We start from the raw sequence: 24,410 nt of genomic DNA on the forward strand, positions 1-24,410 counted from the left end.
TAAGTTATTTCGCATGCTGTACGTTAACAAATTCAATGAATAAGCTACCGTAAACTGAGGCTTATCTTGCTGTGATTTCTGTTCTGTTTCATGAATAAAATGTATCATTGAAGCAGTATGTCAGATACAGTTTCAAACAGAAGGTAGTACCTTTGGTGTAGTACCTTGTGTTGTTCTATGAAGCCATATCACATACTCATAAAAATGATGGAACTCTGGATCATTCGCAGATTTTGTTGTGAAGAGGCATTTTTGACAATAATTCAGTCATCACTCGATCCTGAACTGGGTCACAAGTGTTACACCCCTGGTGGTAAAGAACGATGCTTTTCAGCGCTTCTGTATTCCTCAAATCATCTACTATACAATCATCACGTCATACTGTAGTTAGATAACTCTGTTCCATGGCATTACTTCTAATGTTTTGGGGCGCCTATTGACTACATATGATGATGATTATATTTAACGTCGGCCTCTGGCTGTAGCCAACGTCGCCGACGGGGTAGGTGGGAGCTAAAGTAATAATTACTATGTGTTTATAATAAGGATAAACCACCATACCCCCAAAAATGTAAATGATGGGGTGTTAACTTAAGTGAATTTTGAATGAAAACGGCTACAAAACATAATAATAATAAAAAAGCCGTGATTATGAAGGGAAAAGAAAAAATAATGTAGTTTGGATGTAATTAGGATGAGAAGAGATAAGAAATAGAACTAAACTGATAGATATAAAGTGGGGCTGGTTGGGGTGGGGAGAGAACCAAAGCATAGTGGGAGCTTGTTTTGGAAACAGTTAAGCTTCGTTTATAATTAAATAAATGATGAAGAAAGAAAAAAGGCTAAACGGGGTGGGGGTGAGGGAGTGGTATGGGGAGCATTGAAGGGGCAGGCAGGCTGAGCGAGTGAAGTAACTGAGAGGCAGTAGTATGCTTTTGGCTGGAGTGGCCTTGACTGAGGGGCTATGGGCGGCCTTGATCGTGGAGTTTGTTATGGCTGGTCCTTGAGAGGTGGCGGGAGCCCCAAGTGGTGGTGGCTGGAGAGGCGCGTGGACCGCGGAGGAGACAGTAGTTGTTCTGGAGTAGAGTTAAGTGTGGAAATAATGAAGGAATAGAGAGGCGCGAGAATTCACCTACATTTGAACCTAACTTATAAAAATTAATGTAATCAATCAAGCAAAAATACATGACATCGGAAAAACGCAATGTCATCATAACACTTTCATCTGCAGTAAACAGCACTAACTGATAATCTCATGAGTTCATTAATAGGTGTGTGGTATCGTCAAACTCAAAGCTAGTTAAACAAACAATCAAAAACATTTGAAGTAAATTTAGATAATATAATAGTAGAAAGGGATACTTTGTGTTTTTAAATGATGGGTAAATTTGTGCAAAATCGCCTACGCATGAACGGACCATGTATAAGTCCTTCTAGGGTGGGTGGGGTGAGGGGGTGGTATGGGAGCATTGAGGGGGCAGGGCAGGCTGAGAGAGTGTAGTAATTGAGAGGCAGAAGTAAGCTTGGCTGAGTGGTCTTTGACTGAGGGGCTTTGGACGGCGGCCACTGACCGAGGAGTTTGTTATGGACTGGTGCTTGAGAGGTTGCGGGGGTCGGTGGTGGCTGGAGGCGCGCGGACCTCGGAGGAGACAGTAGTTGTTCGGAGGTAGAGTTTGTGTGGAATAATGAAGGAATAGAGAGGCGCGCGGACCTCTGAGAAGATAGGTGGTTGGAGTGAGCAGAAAGTGGATCGAGATTGCTAGGGTTGAGAGGTGGGCGCGGACGTCGGAGAGGACAGTCACGCACATATGGTGAATTTGGAGGACAACAATATATATCTATCAGTGAAACAATTAAGTAAAGAAAACAATAGGTGAGAGCTTTCAATACAACTGATAGCCACGCTGACAGGTAATTAATGACAGATGGTCGGATTGGGGTGTGTTGATAGTTATAGCCCGCAGAAAGCCACTTTTAAGAAAAACAAGAGTTGAAATGGTTTGGCCTAACCGGCAATGGGTATGGTTGAGATGATCGTGTGAATGTTGGAAAAACATGTATTTTGAGTAAAAGTGAATATTCTCGCCCATAGGGCCAACATATTGTTCGCAATACGGGCGAGATTTTTAATATCACTCTAAATTTGCTGAATTAAGTCAAAATGAGTTGAATTTTGTTTCATGATACTCATAAGTGGTTATACATACATTCATCCATTTACACCCTCCAAAACATGAATTCTGAGCAAACTTAACATTCTCGCCCATGGGCCAACATATATTTGGCACATGGGCGAGATTTTTAATATCGCTCTAAAGTTAGTCGAATTAAGTCAAAATGAGCTGAAATTTGTGTCATAATGCTTATAAACATACATTCATTCATAAAGACCGAGACTTCAGCCCCCAATGGCTCGGGCCTAAGGCTCTGTATCTCCGATTTCCTACATGGGCATAATGTCCGAAGACCATTTCTGGTGCACCCCGCCGAGATATTACGCTACAATACAGGGTGGTTTCAAGATGTGTTTGTTTGCTTTGGAGGAGTGAGTGGAGTGAGTTAAGATTTTAAGTCACATCGGCAATATTTCAGCCACATAGTGACTAAATCTCAAGCATGGATTTTATAATAATTAAAAGTAAATTATAAACACCTGTCAACGAAGGACAGTAAAACAACTAGACTATCAGCATATATGGAATTTAAAACTAGTAATTAAATCTAAAACACTTTAACCATGGAAGACGACACAAAATAGAATCAGGCTGTAGATCGCAAAACAACTGAAGGTAGATCACCATGCCAGGGACGATGGGCAACTTTACAGTGCCCTTTGCTACCTGTATGAACCCCTGGTTGGATTTACATCATCCCTTCCAGCCGGGCTGGCGATCGTACGAAAATATAGTTCTTACTCGGTCATTCTTTCGTTGGTGGACTTTGACACCCAGCGTTCAGAAACACGTCAGGGTTTCTGACAGAGAGTACAAGCCTGCCGTCGATCGCGACCCACTTCTTTGTACTGCGCGTCAAGTCAGGGATTGGTTGTCAACATTTTCGCTCCAATCTGAATCCAATGTAATTTGTATATAATTGGGCTTTGTAAATAGGACATTTCCAACATCAAATAACGTTTCACGACAAGTGGAAAGCAGATTGTCATTAGAAACCATGACACGTCAAAATAAAAAACGCACAGGAATTTGGTGTCAGCTGAATAGCAAGTGTATAAGATTCAATGGGTTGCAGAGCTGGCAAAACCCCATGTTACCGAAGTCAAACTGAATGGTACTTCTACACTAAAATTATGCGTAATGATCTTGCTACTGGCCAATACGACATTCTCATTTGTTGGTTACCCCTGCCATGTTGGCATTTCTGGTAACACAATGGCTGATGTTGCTGCTAAGGCAGCACTCAATAAATACGTGACAATACATCTCATCCCATATATATATATACGCACAAAATGTCCAAAGTAGTACAGGTGTTCAGTCATAAATATTACATAGATAAATAAAAACAGAATGCCTTTTTTCTCCAACATGTTTCTGTTCTTTACTCTTCAGGGTGATTGTAGCGGTTACAGTATGACGTCATTACATATATATTGTGACGTCATAATAGGGACAACATTCTAGAGCGACAAGGTCACAGCTTGCAATGGTTTAACATTGGTTTGTACTTGTCATGAAGTAGTGTTCTTTTTAAAATTCGTTTTACTTTGTCCGAATTTTGAACTTGATAAAAAGGAAATATTGTAAATTTAACATCGTTTCCTTTCGCACAGACATCTAGATGTTCACTCAGTGGGATACATCGGGTTTCAGGACACTTTATTTGTTGTTTGTGGACACGAACCCGGGCTCTTAAATTTTCTGATTGACCAATATACTGTTCATTACAGCCTGTGCATGTTATGACATATATTATGTTTTGCAAGAGCAGTCAAAATTCTGTTTTACATAGAATTCTCCGTGTCTCGTGAAAGTTACAGAGTGTCCTTCAACAATATGTCGACACGTTCCACAGTTACCTCTGTTGCATCTAGACACAGTAGGATTTGATAAATTCTGTTTCTTTAAAATAAATTTGGCTTTTGTTAGTATCTTTTAAGATTCTGATTTTGTCTTTTGCTATTTATTATTTTTCTAGATTTCAGCATTGATTTCAGTTTTTCATCTTGTTCTAAGATGCACATATTTGTTTTTATGTTCTGGAACACATTTGGGTTCAACGGATTATAAGTAGATACAAAAGCAATTACTTTTCCTCATTGGTTTGTTTCATCGTTCCTGTCAAAAGATCGTCTCTATTAAGCTGTAAAGCTATATATATTCCGTCTTCAACAAGAGATTTTGGATATTCCTGTAATAGTAAAACGTCCTAAGTTCATTCAGTCTTTGATTGCGGCTGTCTTGGTTTGAAACTATTGTACATATTCTTCGTGCCAGGTTATATGGAAGACTTCTTTTGGTGTGGCTCGGATGGCAAGATTTGAAGTTTAAATATTGTTTCGTATCTGTAGGTTTGTAGAAGATATCTGTGTCCAATTTCCGCCCCGATTTGATGACCATTGTGTCTAAGAAAGCTGTTTTAGTTTCATCTGTCTCCATAGTGAAAACAAGATTTTCGTCCATGCCATTTAATAGTTCGTAAAATGTATTTAGTTTCTCCTCAGAAAATGGCCAAATTATGAAGCAGTCGTCTAGAAATCTTTTCCAATTTTCCATGAAATAATGGGCAACATCCTTCCAAGAATTTGACTGATTTTTATGCTTGAACTTTTTCCTCCAGATATCCTAAGACAAGCGTCAGATAAGTCGGCGCCATTTTGGTTCCAATGGCTGTTCCTTTAATCTGTTTATAGTACTTATCGTCAAAAAAGAAAATATTGTTTTTTAAGATGAATTCAACGCTTTCCAAAATGAATGATTTTGAAATTCGCTCAGGTATGTGTTCTTCACAACGGTTTAACCAATAATCCAACGCTTTAATTCCTAGGCTATGTGGGATATTTGAATACAATTTTTTTACATCAAAAGTTACAAGTTTGCTTGTTTCATTAACGTTTTGTGGTAAAGAGGAAAGGAAATGCATGGTGTCACGAGTAAAACTTTTAACATTTGATGAGATTGGTTTCAATAAAATATCAATGAAATTACTTAGTCTATGTGTAGCACACGCTTGGCCTGCAATTATAGGTCGGAGTTTCAAATCTCCCGGTGTTCCATCTCAACATAGCTGCTTTTAGGATTTTACATTGTCTTATGATCTCTTACTTTTATGAAAGCTGTTTACAGAAATTGCTCGATTTGCAGTCCAAATGTGTAATATCAAGATGATTTCAGTCTTCTGATGCTGATGGTTAAGTTCTTTAAAATGTATGACTTTTTCACTCAGAAATAAGTACCTATGTCCAGGAGTAAGTCCATTGCCATGTGTTTCTAGTTCGTCATAAAGATATTATCACTGTTGCTCCGCCAGGCAGCCCTTTAACATGAAGATGATCATTACAAATATTAAAGAATCTCTCTGGACTGGTTATATTACACCTTGCCCATGTTATCATTAGTAATTGCAATGATTTGAAAGACAGACTTAACTGAATTCCCTGCAGAAAAATTTTGGGAAATCAGGAATTGCTCCGATCGAGCAGTGAAAATGTGGAGAGGAATCCCTTTATGTTAGAAATAAAAGTGTTTGGTGCGCCAAAAGGGACAAAACAAACATTTGGATAATTTTGTGGATCATAATAAACAGTTATCCAATAATTCCTAACGCAAGCAAGAAACACTCTAATATAACCAGCAAACAGAGAGATTCTTTAAACTCTTTGGCCAATGATCCGAACATCATAATAAAAGAAGCTGACAAAGGCGGAGGAACAGTGATAATGGATTCAACGAACTACAAACACATGGCAATGGACTTACTCCTGGACAAAGGTACTTATGTCCCGTGCAGTGAAAAAAGAGTCAGACAGTGTACTTCGGAAATTAAAGAACCTTAACCAGTCAGTACTCAGAAGAGCTGACATCAAAGGAATTAAATTATATAACACATTTTGACTGCAAATCGAGCAATTTCTATGGCTTACCCAAAATTCATAAAAGTAAGGAGATCATAAGACAATGTAAAAATCCTAAAAGCAGCTATGTTGAGATGGAACACCCGGGAGATTTGAAACTCCGACCTATAATTGCAGGCCCAGCGTGTGCTACACATAGACTAAGTAATTTCATTGATATTTTATTGAAACCAATCTCATCAAATGTTAAAAGTTTTACTCGTGACACCATGCATTTCCTTTCCTCTTTACCACAAAACGTTAATGAAACAAGCAAACTTGTAAGTTTTGATGTAAAAAATTTGTATTCAAATATCCCGCACAGCCTAGGAATTAAAGCGTTGGATTATTGGTTAAACCAAGTTGTGAAGAACACATACCTGAGTGAATTTCAAAATCATTCATTTTGAAAGCGTTGAATTCATCTTAAAAACAATATTTTCTTTTTTGACGATAAGTACTATAAACAGATTAAAGGAACAGCCATGGGAACCAAAATGGCGCTGACTTATGCGAAGCTTGTCTTAGGATATCTGGAGGAAAAGTTCAAGCATAAAATCAGTCAAATTCTTGAGAGGATGTTGCCCATTATTTCATGGAAAATTGGAAAAGATTTCTAGACGACTGCTTCATAATTTGGCCATTTTCTGAGGAGAAACTAAATACATTTTACGAACTATTAAATAGCATGGACGAAAATCTTGTTTTCACTATGGAGGCAGATGAAACTAAAACAGCTTTCTTAGACACAATGGTCATCAAATCGGGGCGGAAATTGGACACAGATATCTTCTACAAACCTACAGATACGAAACAATATTTAAACTTCAAATCTTGCCATCCGAGCCACACCAAAAGAAGTCTTCCATATAACCTGGCACGAAGAATATGTACAATAGTTTCAAACCAAGACAGCCGCAATCAAAGACTGAATGAACTTAGGACGTTTTACTATTACGGGAATATCCAAAATCTCTTGTTGAAGACGGAATATATATAGCTTTACAGCTTAATAGAGACAATCTTTTGACAGGAACGATGAAACAAACCAATGAGGAAAAAGTAATTGCTTTGTATCTACTTATAATTCGTTGAACCCAAATGTGTTCCAGAACATAAAAACAAATATGTGCATCTTAGAACAAGATGAAAAACTGAAATCAATGCTGAAATCTAGAAAAATAATAAATAGCAAAAGACAAAATCAGAATCTTAAAAAGATACTAACAAAAGCCAAATTTATTTTAAAGAAACAGAATTTATCAAATCCTACTGTGTCTAGATGCAACAGAGGTAACTGTGGAACGTGTCGACATATTGTTGAAGGACACTCTGTAACTTTCACGAGACACGGAGAATTCTATGTAAAACAGAATTTTGACTGCTCTTGCAAAAACATAATATATGTCATAACATGCACAGGCTGTAATGAACAGTATATTGGTCAATCAGAAAATTTAAGAGCCCGGGTTCGTGTCCACAAACAACAAATAAAGTGTCCTGAAACCCGATGTATCCCACTGAGTGAACATCTAGATGTCTGTGCGAAAGGAAACGATGTTAAATTTACAATATTTCCTTTTATCAAGTTCAAAATTCGGACAAAGTAAAACGAATTTTTAAAGAACACTACTTCATAGACAAGTACAAACCAATGTTAAACCATTGCAAGCTGTGACCTTGTCGCTCTAGAATGTTGTCCCTATTATGACGTCACAATATATATGAAATGACGTCATACTGTAACCGCTACAATCTCCCTGAAGAGTAAAGAACGAAACATGTTGGAGAAAAAGGCATTCTTTTTTTATTTATCTATATATATATATATATATATATATATATATATATATATATATGTATATGTATATATATATGTGTGTGTGTGTGTGCGTGCGTGTGTGTGTAGATATAGATAGATAGATATATGCGCGTGTGTGTGTGTGTGTGTGTGTACATATACATTTAGATTTCTATACAAACATTGACTGGTATGTGACACTGTTATGTCAGTGTTCAAATACGATCGTCTTCGTGTTCACAGGGAACTTCAAATCTGAAGCTTGGTAGTGACGGCCTGTACCGTTATATCCTATTGCGACAATGAGCAAGCGGACGTTGAACGTTACACGAGAGCAAATATTCTACTATAGACTTCTACCTATTAGTGACGTTATGGCAAAATTTTAAAAACAACTATATATGCTCTTATCACCTGCAACACAGAAATTTATGCATAGTCTGGCCTCAAAGAAGTAGTTAAAACGAAGTAGTGGCGAGATGTCGCACTAAACATGGTTAGGCTTGGTTAATTTTCTTTAGGGGTTTATACTTTGCTGTGGCTGAGGATTGCTATGCTACTCAGTTTCAATGTCTGTTTTATTTGAAATGAATTAATTTATAACATTCAATATTTAGCAAACCCTGAACCAAACTTTTGTTATGGTTATTGACGGTGTTTTCATAATTCAGATAGATAACCCACTGACAACACTGGACTCGATCATGCAGTGAACCACAGTGAACCCCACGGTAGAATTGGCTCGTATTCACTGTACTAATCCATGTGAAAACTCACTTTATCATATTTATAATGTACATTGTGTGTTCACCAACTGAAACTTTACGCCAAACAGTTTCCTTTTATATGTATAAATATATGTATTCAAGACTAACCAGTTGAAAATTGATAAAGCTTCTCCAGATTGTCATAACTTACATATTCTGATCATATTAAGGGTTTTTTCCGCTTCGCCGCGCATCTTTTCGACCTAGTGTGCACATTATAATTGGATGTTTTAAGTATTATGAAGATTGTGATGTAATTTGTAAAGTTGCACATCTGTAAATAATAAAATACTATGTTATTTCAGTTTTATTACTCGCCCGTTGAAAGTACCAAAGTTTAATTACAATAAGCATGGAGTTGAAAGCACTATTTCACACATCACCTCTCTAAAAAATATAATGTATTTCTTTCTATCAGCCCTCAATGAAACTATCATTTAATGTATTCCAAAATAAATTACGAATTTAGATTACAAAATTTAATAATAAAGTTCGAACGAATTACTGCAATGTTGCATTAAATCGACTCCCGCGCCCTCTACCGGCCGAGGGGCGGTGGGGTAGCCTAGTGGTTAAAGCGTTGGCTCGTCACGCCGAAGACCCGGTTCGATTCCCACATGGGCACAATGTGTTAAGCCCATTTCTGGTGTCCCCCGCCGTGATATTGCTGGAATATTGCTAAAAGCGGCGTAAAACTAAACTCAGTCAGTCAGTCAGTCTACCGGCCGAACATTATTTCAAGCGAACCCTATACAGTTTTGTCCCTTAGAGCGCTCGTTACAAATATCCTATAATTCCTACGTCCTAGACAAAATGCCTAGCGCAAAAAAATATACGCGCAACTTGTGATTTAAACTAGTCCGGCAAACACCGCCAACACCGGAGTAATTGTTTACATTCCACATATTATATGACAAGTGTTCTCTGTTTTGGAAGCTGTTCGCCTCGAAGTTTCAATTATCGATTTCAGGCAAGTCGCAACGGATAATAAGTCTTGTGTTGCATTAATAGGAAGCTGAAGTGAGTGCATATGCCCCAAATATATATAACATAGGCCAAAATATTATTGAAAATGTGTGAAATTGTGCCTTTAAACAATTTATAATACCAAAGCGAGTGCATAGGTGCGGCGGGAACTGCTGTCACTAATAAATATTGAAAACTCATTGAACACATTCAAATTCATAGCACATGGAGATGAAAGATCAATGAGAGGAGCTTTATGCTTACTCGATTACCCTGTAACGCTGGCGTCCCATAGCATTTTTCGCCTGTATAATATTTAATTCCCAAATTTCGCCATAGGGTATATGACGTGTTTGTAAACTTGTGGTTCAGGTAGTCGTGTGATCGAAGCTCAACAGTCGTAAATCTGAGTTTTATTATGGGAGTTACGATGATCTTAGCACTACGATAGCCTTGTTTACGGAACAGTACAGTCTAATAATACGTTTTCATTATTGCTGGACCGCCTCCGTGGTGTAGTGGTTAGAGCGTCTGCCCGGAGAGCGGAAGGTCCCGGGTTCGATCCCCGACCGCGTCATACCAAAAGACGTTAAAATATGGTACTTGTTGGTCCCTGCCTGGCGCTCGGCATTTAATAGGTACAACAAGGACTGGTCGGCTCGGAGTCAGTATAATGTGTCTGAGTGGGGTATTCATGCTTCACTGCGGCATGGTATCTCAGTGGGCTAGCACTATAAAACCAGCTGGGCTAGTACAAGCAGCCGCACATACACATACATACGCATGCACGTCGTCATATGAGCGAAATATTCTCAAGCACGACGTAAAACCCAATTTCACCTCACCTCATTATTACTGCGTATGAATTATAATTCTGATATTCTTTATCGAATTATGATGTAGACGACAGTGAAATATCAAATAAACAGACAAGCAGCAGATAAAGTGACAACGAGCTTGTCTAGTATTCTTTATATGTACAGGAAGCTATGAGCTCATTATAATGATAAACTTATTATACAAAACGTCTCTTATTCACCCAAGTCATTACCACAACATCCTCAAACAATGGGTACATATGACGCTTTCATAATCCCACAAGGTCACTCTTTAACATTGATATGAGTTGGACAATTTACCTAAGGCGTCACCCTTGAGTTGCAGGATTCCATGGTTGTAAATGGTGGTCTTTTGAAGAGGTGAACAGGTTCGTTGTCTTGAGTAGTCTTTTAGAATTGAAGAACGTTTGTCTGGCAGTCAAATGTTTGTTATTTCTGTTTTCTGAAATATGTGACAAGCACATGAGCATTACTTTTAAGACACTCGCTGAGTCATTGTATTACACCTCCTGTGGGGTACGTACGTCTCAAAACATTCAAGGTAAATTAAGCTTACCGAATATTATAAAAACGTAGCATTTTTGTGATTTTAAACTCGGGATAAATTTAGCTACAATTACTGGCGGCTGAAGGGATGATGTAAATCCGGCTGGGGTCCATGCAGGTAGCAAATGAACTCTAAGTCCCCGTGGTCTCTAGTATGGTGATCTACCTTCAGTTGCTGGTGATCTATAGCCCGTATTTTATATTGCATTGTCTTGGATTATAGTATAAGTTCTAAATTACATGCTAGTTGTATATGTCTATCTGTGATACACTAGTGATTTTACTGTTCGTCAACAGTTTTTTTAATTTCTAATTTTATTGAACTTTAATATAATATTAATTGTTCTCGTCACGATATGGCTGAAATATAAATTATCGATGTGACGATAAATATTAAACTCACTCACTCATTGTATTACAGAGAACATATAACAAGTAAGCTGTGCTTCAGTGCTATGTTAAATATTTGCTTCAGGTTCCAAGCGGTTCAACCTGGACGTGGAGATGATGCTTGGGCGACGAGCCCCTACAGTGCTGAGCTTCATGTTATCCTACATCACCCCTGTCATCATGTTTGTAAGTACATCTAGCCTACATTGGAAACCGCCACCGTGGTATAGTGGTTAGAGCGTCCGCCCGGAGAGCGGAAGGTCGCGGGTTTGATCCCCGACCGCGTCATACCAAAAGACGTTAAAATATGGTACTTGTTGGTCCCTGTCTGGCGCTCGGCATTAATGGGCACAACAAGGACTGGTCGGCTCGGAGTCAGTATAATGTGTCTGAGTGGGGTATTCATGCTTCACTGCGGCATGGTATCTCAGTGAGCTAGCACTATAAAACCAGCTTCAGTCTGGGCTAGTACAAGCAGCCGCACATACACATACATACGCATGCACGTCGTCATATGAGCGAAATATTCTCAAGCACGACGTAAAACCCAATTTCACCTCACCTCTAGCCTACATGGGATGTTATAATGTACCTCATATTGTAGTTACGTAAGTTAGCCTGTTTGTAAATAGAAACAACTAGAATCTGTCTTTCCATACCCATAAGACATCTCTGTGAAAAGCAGAGTCGATTTACAATTCCGAGCATTAACATACACATGAATCACTACCAAGTAGTGATAACACTAAAAGGTGAACGCATCCTGCCGAACCAGAGGCAATTATCATGGACACATGCAATGGTGAGTTAGTTGCTAAACTTAGTCAGCACAACACAGTTGATTTGAACAGCATACTGTAGTTCCTTTCCCATCTTGTTTGTAAGTAACCCAATCTGGACACATGGCTAACACAGTCACTACTTGTAATGTACAACACACTGACATTCATTGCCCTGTCGACCCGTGAAGATCCGGGTTAGAATATTGGTCTACAATATCCATGCTTGTCGTAAGAGGCGACTAACGGGATCGGGTGATCAGGCTTGCTGACTTGGTTGACACATGTAATCGGTTCCCAATTAGGTAGAACGATGTTCATGCTGTTGATCACTGGATTGTTTGGTACAGACTCGATTATTTACAGACCGCCGCCATATAGCTGGAATATTGCTGAGCGCGGCGTAAAACTAAACTCACTCCACTCACTCATTGCCCTGTCATTCTGTTTGTAGTTAAACATACGTTTAGTTGGTTTGTTGCTTTGTTAATGTCTTTGATGGCTAACCACGCGCTCAAGAAATATTTCATCTGTATCACGGGGTCTATAACTGAGTATGCTGCAACAATCCAGTGATTGATCTACCGAACTGGGATACAAAGACATGCATCAATCGAGTCATGATAATGCATGTGTGGGGAACCTGACCACCTGTTAGTCGCCTGTGACAATAACCATATGCATTAGTGACAGGGGAGACGAGTTCTAACTTTGGATGTGAACAGTTAGGGACTTAAGTTAGTGATTTAAGTGGACACCCGTAAGTACTCTTTGGAAGGTGTGTGGTAATACTGCTATTACACGAGGCATTCCGGGAGGCAATTAAGAGTCGAGTCCCTTATTTGCGTCAGGATCTACCTCTTGTTGTTTCGAATAAGTGATTCTGACCAAGCATGAAAGGGAATCATAACATCACTTATATACATATCATCCACCAATTTATGTTCCAACTAAACGCACAAGAAACCTCAAGTGACGTCAAGTTATTGTTATAAGAGATCCTTCTACTTCATGGTAACCTAATCTTCAGGCTGCCGAAGCAGAATCTACAGAAGAATGTAGGGACTTTCTATAGATTGTCCCTCGTACCAGACACAGTTTCCACAGAGAGTGCCTCTTTTCTGGAGATATTGTATTTGAACACATGCAACAAAACACAAACTACCCAAGGGAATGTGTGGACTGGTGTCAGATCAAATAGCTTACTAATGCTTCAAAGAGATGGACGTAACATTCCTTTCTCCAGCCCAGTGAGTGAATAAACTAACTAGCTGATGATCAGATTTCTTTTTAAGAATCTTTTTCAAAGTACTTGTGCACCAGCAAGACATGTTTTACGATGGTTTCCTAAGGTGAATAAAAAGTGTATGTTTTAAAGACTCTGGTGAAAGTCAGTGAAAACATGGGGGTTTATGTGAGAATATAACATTCTGAATAACTCCCAAATTAGTTCACTGTATACTTTTATTCCACAGGCGGCACTGAACCTATCTCTCTTCATGTACGACCCGCCCAGCTACGGGACATACATATATCCAGTCCACGCCAAGGTGATAGGAATTCTTATGGCAGTTCTCATGACTGCACCGATACCAATCACACTTATCTACCAAGTCGCACAGAGGAAAGGGACCATCATGGAGGTATGTTTACCCTTATATGGGATGTGCCATAGTCTATATACAATACACTCTCGTTATAGAATACTGCAGTTTGTCAGGTTGTTTTATCTATATATTTGAGTGTATACGCAGTTCCTTAGAATGTGGAGGAACTGCGTTTACTCTCAATAGATTAGAAATTTGACACCCAAATCATTGGTACAAATTGTGATAATATCTCTCCGCCTGAGGACATTCTTCTTATACTCTGTTTGGGCACATTGATTTAGACTCAGCGATCCATTCCATTAACTGTATGCAGGCCCGTCCGACCGTCCGAGACGGGATAGATTTCTGACGGACGGTCTAAATTTACAGCTAGTCAGCCCGATGGTCTGGTAAAACTTAAATAAACAGTTCCATACATCTGAGTAAATTCACCATATCTTATAATCTATTTTTCAAAATGAGTGTTACATTTAGAGTTGACAATTACTGTTTAAAACATTGAAATATCGTATCGCAAGCTCAAAGCACTGTGTTGATATATATTATCACTAAAACAGCGACACATATCGATGCACGGAGTTCTGCAAACACAAAGCACTGCATGTACATTTCAATATTGCCGAAATGCTGACAATTGAGTGATTTCCTCAAAATTGTCTGGTCTGGTTAAATCCATTTTGGGCTGGTAACATTTTGAAGTAACCAGCCCTGATGTCTGGCTGGGTTTTGGCTTATTTCATACACTGCTGAATGCTTTCTCAAAGTAGATAACCGGTGGTTACTTCGGCGGCGTTTTGCAGTTCAAAATTTCTGCTGATAATTCTGCGAATGGAACAATGACAGGGAAGCAATATCACTGTCAAATGTCAGTTTACAACAGTTTGCCTGTCACATGTAATCCAGATTTAATGGTACTTACGCTCCTATATTGGTCATGGCCAACAATGTTTCTGACATATGTGAATCGGAGGTAAAACCTTGATTCGTCTGTAAACATTTTGTATCGCCTGGCCCACATCAGTGTTTGAAGCCTTGGTTCAGTTGTTTTGGTCTTACCCTTCCATGGACGCCTCTCCTTAAGGCATAGAGTTGGTTTTAAACGGTCCATGTTGCAATTCGGCCTGTTATTGTACGGAATTCCCTATGAATAAAGGTGGTATATTTGAATCTGTTGCGAAGTGCAATTAATGTAAAGAGGCGACCTTGTATGGATGTCGATTTTTTCTGCTTGCCACTAACTGCCGAGACTCATTGTGACACACGAACGCACACCCCTCCCGCCACTAACATTACCTGGAAAGTCGGTTATTTTTGTGTTTTAGCGACTGTGGGCAAATCATTTTGTAACAGTATTCGAGGTTCTGCCCCAACGTCAAAATTCAGTTTGATAATGTTTCTTTTTGTGCGTCAGTTTATTCTTCCCTATGTATATTCGCAATAAATGTTGATTTTGTCATTACTCGCATTTTTCCACAAACTGCAGCTGCTGGGCTCGGAATAACATCAGTGGTCCGGGATATGTTTCAAGTAACAAAGATGGATTGTGAACCGAGTAACAACAGTTATTCAAACCAGAGGTGAAAATTTACTTTGACATAGGGTTCACAATCATAAAGACTAATAAATAAATCCTTGTCATGAAAAACATATTTACATGAAGTCTTTCATGGAATTGAGATCTGGACACCTTGTAGGCCAAAGTAGAGTTCCTTCCGCCTCTTGACGTTAGAAATCTCCCTACGTCACGGGCACGATAATGGCCTAGCCTTGTCGTCTATGAAGATTGCCCTTGTGTAAAGAGGATAGTCATTGAAATGTGGAATGTCAGGGATGTACAGTTGTATATTTTAGATTTTGTCCAATCATTACAAGGTCATGTTTACAGTCCTGCGAGAGGCATCCCAAAACATCAATGAACCCCGCCAAACAGTACTTTGCTCAGATATTCCGCTGAGATTACGCTGAGATGACGCTGTGTTTATGCGGCACCAAACACGAGCTTGGGAATCAGTAATGACCTACAGAAATCGACTTTCGTCTGATCAACCTCTTCCATTTTACGGAATGTGAGTATTTCGGACCTATGCAATAACATGGATGATATCTTAGCATCAAATAATGTCCAAAGCCATTTGGGAGAAAATTACATTTAAAACACACCAGAAATAGGTTAATCAATACCGTTTTGGCTTGACTGCAATAATGTTTAAAGCCTGTGTCCATAATAGCTTGATGCTAAAAACAGAGCCACAAATTAAAACCTTGTGTAACTTTTTACTCAGCAGCTCACCATTCAGAAAAAAATTCAATTTTAGGTTATTCAAAATTGACTGACATTCTTGTACTCCAGGATGGGCCAATGGTTAAAGCCTACGCTCGTCACGCCGAAGCCCCGGGTTCGATTCCCACATGAGTACAATGTGTGAAGCCCATTTCTGGTGTTCCCGCTGTGATAGTGCTGGAATATTGTTAAAAGCGGTGTAAAAGTCACTCACTCACTTGTACTCCAGAAAAAGGATCTTGCTCTTGTGTGTATAATTACATCTATGAATAATTGATATAGCAAGGGCATGAAAAAAAAATAGCAAGGAAATAAAACGCAGCCTTGCCTAACACCTAGATTAAAACGAAATTTGTTTGGCAACATTTTATTTTTCTGACAAATGACTTGACATTACCATAAATTGACTTTGTGTGACTCTACAACTGAAGCAAGCATTCTTTTACAGCCACCTCGTGAATAAGTCTGAATACGCTTCAGATACATGAGAACGAAACAGGACATAATGGCCTAAACGCTTGGGAAAATATGATTATACGTGACCGTTACCGATATGCTGTTGTTTTTCACCGCAATATGTACGCAACTATCAGCCGTAAACTTGAAAGTAATATGTATGTTTAGGTTACCTGGCAGAGTTTATTCGCCTGTGTTGAGTGGGCAGTTACCACCAGCGAAATAGTGGAACGTTTTAGCCAGCAGCCATGGTTGTGTTGTTGTACATATAGAGCGAAAATGCATGATTCGAACAAATGGTGGATAGAGAGTATGTTAGTTTTAAAAAATGAACATACCCTTATGTGTGTTTTATTGGATTGCTTATCCATTTCTTGATTGTCTGGTTTCTTTATAAAGAATGACAGGAGCACTGCTGTGTGTACAGGCTACAGTTACTTTTTAATGCAAAGTGTGCGAGTCCTACGGATGGGGAAGGACATGGCCTGGTTGCCATGATGCATTTGTTAGAGAAACATATTACCAAATGAGTGAGTGAGTGAGTTACAGTTTCAAGTCACCTCGGCAATATTTCAGCCATATAGTGACGAGAAATGTTTTACACACACAATAAATGTAAGTTGCTAAATAATCAGTCATCGAATGACTGTAAAATAACTAGCGTATCACAGATGGAGTCTAAAACTAGCATGTACATACATGTAAAACTATTTTATTTACGAAGACAATACAATATGAAAACGGACTATAGGTCGCCCACAACTGAAGGTAGATCACCATACTAGGGACCATGGAGACTTACAGTGCTTTGCTACCTGCATGGACTCTAGTTGGATTTACCATCCCTTCAGCCGCTGGCGATTGTAGGAAAATTTAGCCGACAGTTAAAAAATAACAAAAATACTACGTTTTAAAAATCTGATAAGTCTAAATTTAACTTTGAAAGTTTTGGGACTTACGTGCCCTCTCAGGAGGACAATAATTTTACAATACTTCAACCTATTACCAAATGAGTAAGTTATAGTGCAGTAGTAGCCTCATTATATACTATAAACATAAACTTTGCTCAGTATATACTTGAAACATAAACTTTGCCCAGTATATTCTACCCGTGAAGGTCCGGGTTAGAATGAACCTTCTGTAACCCATGCTTGTCTTAAGAGGCGACTAACGGGATCGGGTGGTCAGGCTCGCTGGCTTGGATTGACACATGTCATCGGTTCCCAATTGCGCAGATCGATCCTCATGCTGTTGATCTCTGGATTGTCTGGTTCAGACTCGATTATTTACAGACCGCCGCCATATAGCTGGAATATTGCTGAATGCGGCGTAAAACTAGACTCACTCACTCATACTATAAACATCCCGACACCATTCGTCCACTTAGAGAAGCGCACGTAAAGGCCCAACTCGACTGCATGTTGCCGGCGATTGAACAATATCTCTCAATATCATAAATTTGTTCGTTGAAATGGGAGTTACTTATGTGTTAAAGATACATTTCCTAAATGTGTTATTTAACCTACATAGCAGTTTACCGTTCCAAACATTCCATATATTTATTTTATTATATACATTTACTATGTACGATCATGTAACAGCGATCATGTTGAACGTGGCGTTGAGCCCGATGCGAGGTCATCTCACCTCTTGCTGGAATATGATAATATCATACAGTGACATTGTTTGAAATTTACCCTTTTTCTGCCTTCGATGAGTGTCACAAATTACAATTTAGACGCGTTACTTACATTTTTACTTTTGTTGGAGTAATAAGAGACAAAGTGTTCCAAAGAATGCTACTGTAATGATTAAAGTGCGGTGTTTCACATTTTGCATTTATATGTACATTTAACTGTTTGATAGGCGTCCTGGAAGTTGTAAGCAATAGGAATGACAAGTCTTTATGGATGATCAACTTCTTTATTGTACAATAGCGACGTGTCAGTATAGATACTTATTCCGCTTTCATGCATAACGGTACCCGTGAAGGTCCGGGTTAGAATGAGCCTTCAGTAACCCATGCTTGTCGTTAGAGGCCGACTAAAGGGGTCGGCTGGTCGGGCTCGCTGATTTGGTTGACACATGTCATCGTATCCCAAATGAGTAGATCGATGCTCATGCTGCTGATCACTGGGTTATCTGGGTCAGACTCGATTATTTACGGAGCATGTACATGTAAAACTATTTTATTTACGAAGGCAATACAATATGAAAGGGCTAGAGGTCGCCCACAACTGAAGGTAGATCACCATACTAGGGACCATGGGGGACTTACAGTGCTTTTGCTACCTGCATGGACCCTAGTTGGATTTTACACCATCCCTTCAGCCGCTGGCGATTGTAGGAAAATTTAGCCGACAGTTAAAATAACAAAAATACTACGTTTTAAAAATCTGATAAGTCTAAATTTAACTTTGAAGGTTTGGGGACTTACGTACCCTCTCAGGAGGACAATAATTTTACAATACTTCAACCAATTACCAAATGAGTAAGTTATAGTGCAGTAGTAGCCTCATTATATACAATAAACATAAACTTTGCTCATTATATACTTTAAACATAAACTTTGACCAGTATATACTACCCGTGAAGGTCCGGGTTAGAATGAACCTTCTGTAACCCATGCATGTCGTGAGAGGCGACTAACGGGATCGGGTGGTCAGGCTCGCTGGCTTGGTTGACACATGACATCGTATCCCAAATGAGTAGATCGATACTCATGCTGTTGATCACTGGATTGTCTGGTTCAGACTCGATTATTTACAGACCGCCGCCATATAGCTGGAATATTGCTGAGTGCGAGGTAAAACTAAACTCACTCACTCACTCACTCACTCACTCATGCATGACGGTATAAGTATGTATACCGAAACGTAGACATTGTACAATAAAAAGTTAATCATCCATTAAGACTTGACATTCCTCTGTGCACTTTCCTCCGTATAATTACATAGAGCTTCGTAGGTCAAAATGTCGATTCCTATATATTTGTCTGTGGGAAGACCACACTATTACAGTGTAGTTCTTTAAAGTGTTGGCAATGGAAAAGGGCGCTCGTGGTTTGAAGTTCACTGTTTGTTACGAGGGAGGAGTGTAGAAAGGGACAGCCAGGTGTTCGAGAAGCACGTTCACAGACAAAGTTATTTATTCATTAACCTGTGCTGTGCCGTCTCCATCCGTTCTCGAACACCTGGCTGTCCCTTTCTCTGCACTCCTCCCTCTTAACAAACAGTGAACTGTATCAATATTTTAATGATAGTTTGTTAAACAACTTTTTATTTTTAGGACAAAAATTCTGCAAAACCTCACAGAGTTGGTATGATGTTTTGATTATGATCAGCGTTTCATTGAGTATTTTATGTTTATTAGTTTTCGAGTTAGATTGCAATTCATCGGTCCGCTTTTGAGCCAAACGGACTATACGTACAGGTCGTCGTGAGGAAAACACACCTACTACAGGCCAGTCATATCTCCAGGTTTCTATTCTCGTCGATCGTTCCCTTTGTCCAAGTTGTATTAGTCGGTACGCAAAATGCACACTGTGTAAACATTTGTGGACAAACGGGCAACACAAAGGGTATAGAAGTCTGTCGCCCTTGCATCGGGCGTCGTTCGTAAAGTGTAACATTGAGAAGGACACGTTAAAGTTAAAATAAACTGGGTATCTGGCGGGATCAAGAGATCGAACGTCGGAGGCTTTCAAGTATGTACTGTGTACATTGTGATTCTCAGTAGCGTAATGCAAAGGAACATAGCTACGGGTCCTTCAAACCAAACACATGTTTATGTACAGATCGCGTCATTTCTGAGTCATAGGAAACTGTCAGAGTCTGTATGAATACTCCATATGAACACAGATACAATGATAAATACGTTTTCCAGAATTTTTCAGTATATGTTGTCCTGACAAATCAGCATATCAACAAAGTTATGTGAAGAGATTTCCGTGGCATTTCATTTACGAGATTCGTATCACCAAATATATTAATATAACCAATTTACACTCATTTATCCTTGGTTATAATGTCTCCTTTATCTCATGCTACTATGTATTGTATATTATCCGTTGTTTTGTTTGTATGATATAACTGATTTACATAAACATACCCAAGTACCTAATTCCTTATGCTATTATGTTCTATGTATGATCTTCTTGAGAGCATCACTATGTTAATGAACATAATACTTACACAGAAACATTCATCAAATGACTATCATCATGGTATATACATCGCTTGGATGAGTTCTCCCGTAGCCTCCTATGACACAAAAGTACAATGAAATTGCATCCAAATGCCTCGCAAAACATTGTGACGTCATCTGTCACGATGACGTCATCAAGTGATGTAACTTCCGTCACTAAAGCTTTTAGATAAACATTATAATCCGCATGTGCTGGTCATTAATGCTTACAAAATGAAAAGTTGGACGAATAATTTCAGATGATAAACAGAAAGCCTATTCTGTTTAAACCCCTGTCGTTATCAAGGGACACTCGGTTGAGATTCTTTTCTCATGCTAAACACATATACCTGGATTTTTAAATTGTTTCCTTATCATTCACCATTGGTGTTATTCTAATAACTGATAATATGTACAATTTCTGTATGTTCCTTGGCATTGGGCCGCTGCATACAAGTGCTGATGACCGATGTCTGTAACCTTTCCTCTTATTTAAACGTTCCCAGTACTGAATCATGGATACCTGAAAGTTCTTAGATAATTTTCTTCTTCATAGTTATAATAGCCTTTCAATTTCTGCTATAAAACCACCCGTAGTTTCAATCACTAGTAATATTAAACAGTTCTAAACACTGGCCTATTTCAAATTATCGTATATACTAGTATCTGTATCTCATACACAATATTTAATTACCTGTCTGTTTCAACATTTCCTATTTACTAATTTCTTAGGAACCGTGAAGATGTATGTCATCATATCTCGATTGCGTAGATCGATGCTCAGGATGTCAATCACTGGATTGTCTGGCCCAAACTCGATTATTTACAGACTGCCGTTATATAGTTGGAATATTGCAGAATGCGGCGATGAACAATAAACAAGACACAGATACACTACATGCAACATGTTTCAGTGTAGGTGTTCTTGGTTTCTGCACTATGACGTCATGACTGTCATTCCATATTGGCATTTGTCAAGACAGGCATAGGTAGCAACAGAAATAATGTTTCTGGGGCAAACTAACTGAACAAAACTTATGCTTGGGTTTATTTTTTCAGTATGCTCCAATCTAATAGCGCGACCTACCGAGTCAACGAAATTATGCGCTTGAAAATTTGGTATGACATACTCAATGTCTGCTGGTCGCCAAAGCGCTGCAATCATCATCATCATCATCATCATCATCATCATCATCATCATCATCATCATCATCATCATCTTTCCGTTTCTTTGCTATTTTATTTCTACATTTAAAACCGTAAATATCAGATTCTGATATGAAAAGGGACCGTGGATTATCATGAAAACCTACTTTTATGCTTAAGTTTAAACAGAAGTATATATAGTATGACCAGAAATTATTGAGAATTTTAGGAATATGTTTAATTGGATTTCTAGTATAAACAACCTTGACCAGCTATCAAGTGCTTGGTTTCATTCAAGAGAGACAACTCCGTTAATCCTTTTTCACTAGTTTGTGAAGAGTTATCCCCCTTTGTTTACTTGCTAGCAGACGACATTTTCAGTGATCCTCAGTATGGATGATTTAGAGAAGAGGAAGTTGATTTTAGAGTATTATAACAAGGACATCAGATCAGCTAAAGTGATTTCAAGTAGAACAGGCATCCCTTTGTCCACTGTTTATCGTGTTTTGAAAAATATTGCAAAAGTCAAGGAATTCCATCACCGATCATGAAACCTGAACAAAAGGAACGAAGGTTGAACTGGTGCTTACAGCATAGAAATTTTAACTGGGACAATGTGATTTTCTCAGATGAAAGTTCTGTGTGGCTGTTTCCTAATACACTGAAATTCTGGACCAAACAAACTGAAAAACATTTGTATCAGCGCCCAAAGTACAGTCCGAAATTTAACGTATGGGATGGCATATCTGTGTCAGGGCAACGCCCTCTGTGTATTTGAAGGGAATATGAACAGTGAGCGGCACACAGATATTCTCGAGGGACATTTACTTCCATCTGCTCACGTGTTCTATGGAAATGTTTGGATTTTCCAGCAGGACAACGACCCAAAACATCGTTCAAAGCATTCACAGGCCTTCATTCATATGACATTATTAGATTGGCCAAGCTATAGCCCTGACCTAAATCCAATAGAAAATGTTTGGGGACTTATGAAGGAAAGTGTAAATAAGAAAAAATCTGACAAATATTGCTGAAATGAAAGAAGAGGTGGTCTGATATTGAGACAGCATGGACCACGACTTTCTAACTTCTTTGATCAGTAGTATGCCCGCTGCATTGAAGCCTGCATTGCTGCCCATGGTGAATTGACAAAATACTAACTGTTCATCTGTCTTTGAATCTGGAGTTATGTTCTGCTTATATTCACATTTAATACGTGAGTAATGAGTGATTTTTTTAAAATTACAATTTTAAATTCTCAATAATTTCTGGTTGTACTGTATAGCCCTGAGCGTAAACTATTAACCCAAATAACAAAAATTGTATATTCATACACTACTCCGCTAGGTCCTGTTTATTATACAGGCTTTAGTCGATTTCATTGTCGCTCTCGCGGTTGTACTCGATTGACTGTGTGCAATAAAACCAGAGGCGTTCAGATACAGGTAGTGTTATGAACCGTGAAACTGTTCTAATACACTTGCAATATTTGCATTAATCCCATTCAAAGAGCGCATGTATTGCGTTACGTGTACGCCTGGTTACCCGTTGTTGTGAAGTAGAAATGTGTCTTCATTCTGTCTGTGTGGTACGTTAAATGTAGTTAGGAGAAATCGTTCATAATAGTCGCTGGCCACTTTACCTGTGTTACACCAGAGCATAGTCATATCTTAACGTATCGGGCGGAGGGGTAGCCTAGTGGTAATAGCGTTCGCTCGTCACGCCGAAGACCTGGGTTCGATTCCACACATGGGTACAATGTGTGAAGCCCATTTCTGGTGTCCCCCGCTGTGATATTGCTGGAATATTACTGAAAGCGGCGTAAAACCAAAAGCTCACTCACTCCTTAGTTGTTTCGTGCCAGACAATCACAGAGTTTGATATGTTTACATTCCGAAGTCCTACACTTGCGTTGTACATAAAGCAATGCACATATTTAATTTATTCTGAAGGAACTGGCACTTATTCAACAAAATATATAACGGTCTGTTTGCCCTGATATTGACGTAATTTCTCGGATCGTGAATATTGCAATTACAAGTGATACTGCATATCCCTCACCAACGTATAAAATATCTGTGAGCTTGGAACACCGAATTAAGAAATGTTCCAGCCGTATTATGGCGGCATTCGTGTATATAATCAAGTTTAGACAAGTGAACCAGTGTTTGTCAATAGCGTGAATCAACCTAACCACTGACTATCCAATCCATCACGTGACCTTAAAGGACAAGCAGAATTTACTGAGGTAGTGAGTATGGTTTTACGCCGCTTTTAGCAATATTCCAGCAATATCGCGGCGGGGAACACCAGAAATGGATTTCACAAATTATTGCCCATGTGGGGAATCGAACCCTGGTCTTCGGCGTGACGAGCAGATGCTTCAACCACTAGGCTACCTCATTGCCTCAGTTACCAAAGAGGAAATGGAAATTAATAATAAATAAAATAATTTGCAAATATCTTATTTTAATATGCTGTAAAATGCGGTTATATCGAACTGAGAGTGTCTACTGAATTAATTTCGTTATAATCGTAGTTCGTTATTCGCATTTCGACTAACATACAGCAAGT

At 38.9% G+C, this 24,410-nt stretch overlaps 1 protein-coding gene across 1 annotated transcript; it reads left to right on the forward strand.

Annotated features, from left to right (window-relative positions):
• The first annotated feature begins 964 nt into the window (after window positions 1-964).
• LOC124276913 (sodium-dependent proline transporter-like) lies at window positions 965-15,722 on the forward strand. The gene is made up of 4 exons (XM_046712579.1): window positions 965-1,067; window positions 11,465-11,565; window positions 13,634-13,801; window positions 15,654-15,722. The coding sequence occupies exons 1-4, from the start codon at window positions 965-967 to the stop codon at window positions 15,720-15,722; spliced, it is 441 nt and encodes a 146-aa protein (XP_046568535.1).
• Window positions 15,723-24,410: the final 8,688 nt, after the last annotated feature.

The sequence above is a fragment of the Haliotis rubra genome, unplaced genomic scaffold (assembly GCF_003918875.1).
Source record: "Haliotis rubra isolate DU_JTF1 unplaced genomic scaffold, ASM391887v1 Scf215, whole genome shotgun sequence".
NCBI classification, from domain to species: Eukaryota; Metazoa; Mollusca; class Gastropoda; order Lepetellida; family Haliotidae; genus Haliotis; species Haliotis rubra.

Excerpts from the sequence above, each read along its gene's own strand:
- LOC124276913 (XM_046712579.1), top strand. The coding sequence starts at position 965 with ATGGGCGGCCTTGATCGTGGAGTTTGTTATGGCTGGTCCTTGAGAGGT. Across the intron at positions 1,068-11,464 it reads CGTGGACCGCGGAGGAGACA|GTTCCAAGCGGTTCAACCTG; the intron begins GTAGTTGTTCTG and ends TATTTGCTTCAG. Across the intron at positions 11,566-13,633 it reads TCACCCCTGTCATCATGTTT|GCGGCACTGAACCTATCTCT; the intron begins GTAAGTACATCT and ends TTTATTCCACAG.